Source organism: Ichthyophthirius multifiliis, assembly GCF_000220395.1.
Source record: "Ichthyophthirius multifiliis unplaced genomic scaffold scaff_1120509250288, whole genome shotgun sequence".
NCBI lineage: Eukaryota > Ciliophora > Oligohymenophorea > Hymenostomatida > Ichthyophthirius > Ichthyophthirius multifiliis.
The window spans coordinates 1,493-8,712 of record NW_004086894.1 but is presented as its reverse complement, the minus strand read 5'-3'; the positions used below and the strand labels follow the sequence as shown (position 1 = coordinate 8,712).

Genomic DNA, 7,220 nt, shown 5'->3' with positions numbered 1-7,220 from the left:
ATATATATATATATATATATATATATATATATTTTTATCATTCATCTGTATTTTTAGATTCTTCCTTTATTTTTATTCAATATTAATATATATTAAATATTTTTTCTTATTATATTTTTTTTTATTACATAATTGAAACTTTAATTAATTGAATTATCTAATAATAAAGATTAGTTTTAATTTGTAGATTTTAAAATTTATATGTTTCTTATAATATATTCATTAAATTATTTATTTTAGTTTACTAAATATGTTTAAATATTCAAATCTTATATAAAAAAATTATAATTTATAATTATATATATTAAAAATTTTATTTTTTATTTACGTTTATTTTTTAAAAATATTTCATTTAATGTCAAAATTGTTTATTCAAACTTTTCTTAATCTTTTAAATCTTCAATTAATTATTTTATATATGAATCTAAATTTTCCATATTTTTATTTTTTTATATTGATTGCATTCTTTTTTCTCTATTTTTAAATCCTCCAATACTTATATTATTTAAATTAGTTTCTAAAGAAATATTTATCCATCTTAAATAAAAATTATATATATTTAAATAATTAAATAAATATATATATATATATATATAAATATAATAATTTATATAAAAATATATATTTATATATATATTTATATATTTTTTTTTTTATTATTATTATATAAATATGTATTTACTCTGCTATATATTAATTTTATTAAGGACAATTATAAAATATATATTCTATTTTTTCACTCATTATATTACAGCTTTCTTTAATAATTGTTTTTATAGTTTTAATTCCAATATCTTCACTAAACTACGGGTTTTATTATTTTGAAATATATATATCAAAAAATGCAAAAAGTTATTAAAAATTGACTTATTCTATAAAATCTTTCAGATTTTTAGTAATTTTTAACACACATCTAACTATTAAAGCTAACATTTTAGTATATTATCCTTAAAGTTGTTTATATTTTACTAAAAGTTCAATTAGAATTAAAAAAATATGCTCTTATTTGCAATTTTCGAGTATTCTTAGCATAGTAGAATTTATTAATTTAATAATCATTTAAGGACTTAATTAATTATTTTAAAGATTATTTTATTCTTTACTATCTTCTGATAATAACCTTATCAAAATTAATTCTGTTAATTTTTTTAAATTCTCATATTAACAGCTTTTAGAAAAATTTTATATTGTAAAGCATCTATACATTAAACTTAAAAAATTTTGCATTTATTAAGAAGTTATTTGACTTTTATTTTCGAAACAATAGTTCATTTAAAATAATATCATTTATAAAATTTCATGTTGATTTTAATCTATTATTATTTAGTATTAATCATTTTCATATTAGTTTACTATATTTGTTATATATAAAAGTTTCTCAATTTTTTCAGGATGGTTTATTTCTTCGTCTTAAAGTTGTTTTAAGGATATTTCAAATATTTAATCTTCTTTTAAGGTTTATTCGTATTAATGGCTTTTTATTTGATTTTTTTAATCGTTTATTATGTTTTATATTTGTTATTATTATTTAGTTGCTGAGATGTTTAATTTTTTTTCTGATGTTTATTAATTATTATATATAATTTATTAATATTATTATTATTATTATTATTATTATTATTATTATTTTTATTATTATTATTATTATTATTATTATTATTTTATTATTATTATTATTATTATTATTATTATTATTATTATTCTTTTTATTATTATTATTATAATAATTATGAATATTATTATGATTATGATTATGATTATGATTATGATTATGATTGTGATTATGATTATGATTATGATTATGATTATGATTATGATTATGATTATGATTATGATTATGATTATGATTATGATTATGATTATGATTATGATTATTATGATTATTATTATGACTATTTTTATAACTATTATTATTATTATGATTATTATTATTTTTATTATTACTATGATTATTCTTATTATTATTATTATTATTAATTATTATATGTTATTTTCTCTTATACAATATTATTACTATTTTAAAATGTATTTTCAGAAAATCCTTATTAAATTAATTTTTATTTACCGAAAAAATCTAATAGAAGTGATGACATTTTTTTATCTAGTTATATTTTGGATAAATACTAAAGATGATTTTGTGAAAAATGCTTAAAAAATATAGATTATATTAATTATGAAAATTTATTTTTATTTTCGTTATTATTTTTTTCATATTATTATATCCAGAAAAATATTTAATTTTCGTTTTCGTTTTATTATTATAATCTCATCTAAGAATTTATTATTAAATAAAAAAATTATATTTAATTTAATATATTCGTCGTATTTTTAACAGCCTCTTTTAAAATCCCATTTATTAATTTATTTTCTAGAAAATGCAATTAATAATTCTATTACGATAGTACTTTCAAAATACTACTTAGTATATCTAATATACAATCTATAAATTATTAATTATAATTCCCATATATTTTTAGAAAAATCCAACTTAATAACAGATCATTTAATTCTTTTAAACTAAGTGCTTATATTTAATCATTTATAGCAATTTTAATTTCTATATATATTTATAATTAATATATATATATATATATATATATATATATATATATATATATATATATATATATAAAAAATACTTATTTACATTAAATTGCTTAAATATTGTTTCTATAATCTAAAGAAAATAATAAAATAACAAAATTATTTTAGAACATTTATTTTATTTCATTTTCAATAAATAAAACATCATTTTGTTCAGGTTCATCTACATCAAAATGCTAATAATTTTCCATTCTTTTATTTTTCAATTAACTTATTGAATTCGCTGTAGGAAAAATCATATCATTATCCATATAAATAGGATTGATATTTATATCAACTAAAGAAAATTATTGTTATTATGATTATACTTATTTACCACTTTAACTTGTATAACTTTTGTTTAAATCATTTTTATTTATATTATTATTTAATTTTTAATAACTAGTACTTTTATAATCTTTAATTATATATATATAAATATTTTTATATATATATATAAATATTTTAATTTATTTTTATTACTTTATATTTATTATTTTTAAGGTGATTTTTTTTATAGATTTATATTATTTTTTAAATTTGTCTATGTATTGTTTCTTTGTAAAATCTTTTATTTTTTATTATTATTAGAAATATTAACAGATTTGCTTACATTTTTATCTTCTTTTACTAAAATACTTGTATTATTATTATTAATATTATTATTATATTTATCTAGTATAACCTATATAGTTTTTGCCTATTTAGTATCTTTTATCGCATTATAGAATGGATTTATTCCCTAAATTTAGATTAATTATTAAAGAAGTTATTCTGCTAGATTTCTTAGGTCTTTGTTTTTATCTATAAGTGCAAATAATACTGGTTAATATATTTAAGAAAAATCACAATTTCTATATTAATCTATATTTTATTTTAAAACCCACTCAAAGACTGCAATTTTTACGTCTTAATTTTCATCACTCATATATTAAGACATAATATTTACTATATGGTCAGTACCTAATATTTTAGCAAATTTATCTATACATTAGTTTACTTCTTTTCTCATTAAAGTTTCTTTGTTACTTAGGTTTTAAATTATTTATTAAATTAATTATTTGCTGTGAATTTTTACTGGTAAACCTACACTTTCAATAAATCTTCCTAAAAAATTTATACTCTATCTCTATAAGCCTTTATTTGATTCCTATACTCGCATTTTTAGAATAGGAAGTAAATCTAAAAGACCATTTAAAGATATTTTATTGTTATTTCTTTATATTAATTGGTCTAATTAATCTAATGCTTCCTTCCTTACTATCCAGTTTTGATCGGTTAATTTCAACATGAGTCTCTCGCAGTCTTTTGAGATATCTGCAGGGTGATCGTTGGAATTTTTTTCTATATAAATATTATTTATATTCTGATTTATTTGTTGTTTTTAAATTTAGTTGCTTTTTTATGTTTTTTCTTAAATATATTATGAATGTTTTAAATCATTTGTAGGATTCAATTGTATAACAGAAGGTAATGATTAATATTAAGATATCTATATAGGAAGTTCTCCATTATAAATTTTTTATTTTTTCTATTCATTTAAACCTTAAGTAATTGATTCTAATTTTTTTAGTTATTATTTTTTTATTAGTTAAAAATAAAAAAAAAATACATAATTCATCAATAGTAAAAAAATCTTTAATTTTATAAAATTTTCCTATTGTTTTAAAGGCATATTCCCTAACTTCAGCAACACTATCATCAAATAATTTCTTAAAGCAAAAAAGACAGTTTTATTTAAAAATTTAAATAGTCTTTTTATCTCCTTTTATATCAAAATATTTTTCTAAAATATACATAGTCTAGGTATATAAAAAAAATATGTATAAATATATATATATATTAATATAAATATATAATATATATATTTATATATTTCTTTTTTTATATCAAAAATAATATTATAAAAACTGTATGATTTTTCTTTTCTATTTTATTGTGATTTTTTAATTAATTCAATTAAGATAATGATAATTTCGTAGATTTATATATAATTTTGTGATAAATTTATATATATATATATATATATATATATAATTACTTATAATTTTAATGTAGGTGTTTTATCTTATAAAGCTTCTTTGATTTCATCTAATACTTCTTCTAAAGTAATTGAAAACCAGAAATTATCAATAGAAATTTTCGTTTCTTCAATTATAGATGTTTTTTTATCTCTTAATTTCTATAATACGCTTTCAAATAATTATTTAGATGCCATATTGAAATTTTTTCTGATACTTTTGCACAAAACTCCACTTAGTTTTATTGACGCCTACTACACATTAGCATTATTATCATTAAGTAGTCTTTTTATGACTTAAATTATAGGATAAAAATTATTAATATTAGAGATTACTTTAGGTACTGAAGCTGCTTATATAATATCATCTAGCATTTCTTTTTTTTCTTGCCATTTTTATAATTCGAGTATTTTATCACACCATTTTTCATTGAATTTTATAAAAATATCAACTCCATCGGCTATTTCATATATATCTTATATATTATTATTTTTATTATTATTATTTATTTTGTTTTTCTCCTCTTCACTAGCTCTTAAAGGTATCATAGGTACTTTTTCTAATTCTATATAGTATTTCTATAATTCATCTAATTGAAGTTTTTTTAGGCTTTTTGTATAATTAAATACTATTTAATCCCCAAGCCATTTCAAGGCTTCTTTATAAAAATTCATACACTCATTTCTAATTTAAGAATTTGTAGACTGGGCTTATTTCTCTATTTCTGGAAAAAAAACCTTCATATAATCGAATTTTTTCACTCCGAAATTTATCATTAGTTCCATTATTGATTATATGGCCGCTATAGTTATTTTATTATTCTTATTTTTCAAAGAATTATTCAAAACTTCATTTATTTCTTACACTTCGGAGCTTTTTTCGAATATTAGGATTAATAATTCCCTTGATATTTACTATATTTAGGGCTTTGGGCTTGATATACATTTCTCTATTAGGGCTCTGAAGATACTTATGTCTGTTATTTTCAAAGATTTACCAAGTGGATGGTATATTAGGTAATTTTTTAAGGCTATACATACCTATTCTTAGACTCCAGGGTTGGATTCGGAGAGTTTTTTATCCCAGTCTTGGGAAAATTCGTCAAAAAATGAGAGGGCTTTTGTAGATTAGAATTATTTAGAAAGTGTTTCGAAGGCAGACATTTTTGTTTTGATGATTTTACTGTTTAATTTTTATTATAAGGTTTATTCATCTTTTTTTTTTTTTATTTTTTATTTTTTTTTTTTATTTTTTACTTTAATCTTCACTTTCTTCTTCTTTATTATTTATTTCGCTTATATTTATTTTTCGACCACCTAAAGCTCTATTATCTATTTATTTTTAATTATTTTAAAAATTAAAATCTTAAATTTATATTTTGCTACCACATTAAGGTCTTTCTTATTAGAATTAGTCATTTATTTGTTCTGAAAGTTATATTTTTTGCTATTAATCAGTCGGAAATTCAGAAATTTGTAGTTTTCTACCTCCAAGGGGCCTTTCTTATTATTATTAATCATATAATTATTCTTATATTTATATTTTAAGACCTATTAAAGGTCTTTCTGGGATTAATACATTTTCTATGTTTTAATTATTTTCATAATCAGTTTAATTTATTTGACTTTATTCTTCTTCTATTTATTAATTATTTATTTTTTATTAATTATTTTTATTTTCTTCCTTTTTTTAAATATCCCTTTTTAAAAATTATCTCTGTACTACTTTCTTTACTTATTAATCATTATTTTCTGGAAATTCAGAAATGTTTATTTTCCTACCACCTAAAGGTCGATCTGTATATTAATTTATATCCCCTTCAGTTGGATATTCTGTTATTTATACTTTACGACCGCCTAAAGGTCTGTCTGTGGGATCATGAAATTAATTAATTTGTTAAAAATTGTCCTCTTATGAGTTTATATATTGATTTTATTCTGTTATTTATTCAACTTTTTATAATAATTATTCTAATTTATATATATATATATATATATTATTTTAATATATATATATGTATATATATATGTATTTTTTTATGATTTATTATTACCTTCCATTTTTTAATTTTTTTTCTCTTTGCGTTTTTTTTTTTTATTATTTTTTTTTAATTTTTTTCAAAAAAAATGAAAAATATAGTATTTTATAAATATAATTAATTATATAGTTATATGTTTTGTTTTAACAAAAAAAATAAAAAAATATTAATATTTAATTTTGACTGATTTATATATAAATGAAAATCTAAAAAAAAAAAGATTGTTTGACTAGTTAAGTAGTAAAGAACACATAATAAGCATCCTTACAGTGGAGTAGTCTAGTTTATTTAGGTTAAATTTGTTAGTGTTCAACAATTGATGTTGTTAACTAGGCATAAAATAACCATATAATTAATAAGATATTATTATTTAATATATAATTATTAAATATTTATTTTATAATATAAAAAAAGTTAATTATATATAATCGTTTATGGGTTTATAATTTTATATTTAATTTTTTATAATAAAATTAGTTAAATTTATATATTTTTATTTTTATATTAAAAAATATTTATTTTTTATAAAAAATATAAAAAAATAATATAAAAAATATTCTTTTAATTAAATATAAATT

General features: G+C 17.0%; 1 protein-coding gene across 1 annotated transcript, besides 18 other annotated features; it reads right to left on the bottom strand. All coding sequences in view use genetic code 6, as the record gives it.

Moving 5' to 3' along the window:
- Window positions 1-32: part of a microsatellite that runs on past the window's edge.
- Window positions 30-76: a microsatellite.
- Window positions 77-96: 20 nt separating this feature from the next.
- Window positions 97-127: a microsatellite.
- A 423-nt stretch (window positions 128-550) lies between these two features.
- Window positions 551-645: a microsatellite.
- Window positions 576-645: a microsatellite.
- A 918-nt stretch (window positions 646-1,563) lies between these two features.
- Window positions 1,564-1,984: a microsatellite.
- Window positions 1,985-2,535: 551 nt separating this feature from the next.
- On the bottom strand, window positions 2,536-5,935 carry IMG5_062950 (hypothetical protein; the record flags this gene model as incomplete). Its single annotated transcript, XM_004036978.1, has 7 exons — window positions 2,536-2,557; window positions 2,640-2,677; window positions 3,845-3,927; window positions 4,196-4,385; window positions 4,625-5,213; window positions 5,469-5,817; window positions 5,861-5,935. Coding segments are annotated over 7 exons (1,344 nt in total), but the record flags the coding sequence as incomplete, so codon positions are not given.
- Window positions 2,559-2,631: a microsatellite.
- Window positions 3,009-3,050: a microsatellite.
- Window positions 4,403-4,459: a microsatellite.
- Window positions 4,592-4,619: a microsatellite.
- Window positions 5,081-5,111: a microsatellite.
- Window positions 5,819-5,858: a microsatellite.
- Window positions 5,820-5,859: a microsatellite.
- Window positions 5,936-6,561: 626 nt separating the features above from the next.
- Window positions 6,562-6,639: a microsatellite.
- Window positions 6,581-6,632: a microsatellite.
- Window positions 6,640-6,688: 49 nt separating the features above from the next.
- Window positions 6,689-6,722: a microsatellite.
- Window positions 6,723-6,988: 266 nt separating this feature from the next.
- Window positions 6,989-7,049: a microsatellite.
- Window positions 7,050-7,051: 2 nt separating this feature from the next.
- Window positions 7,052-7,220: part of a microsatellite that runs on past the window's edge.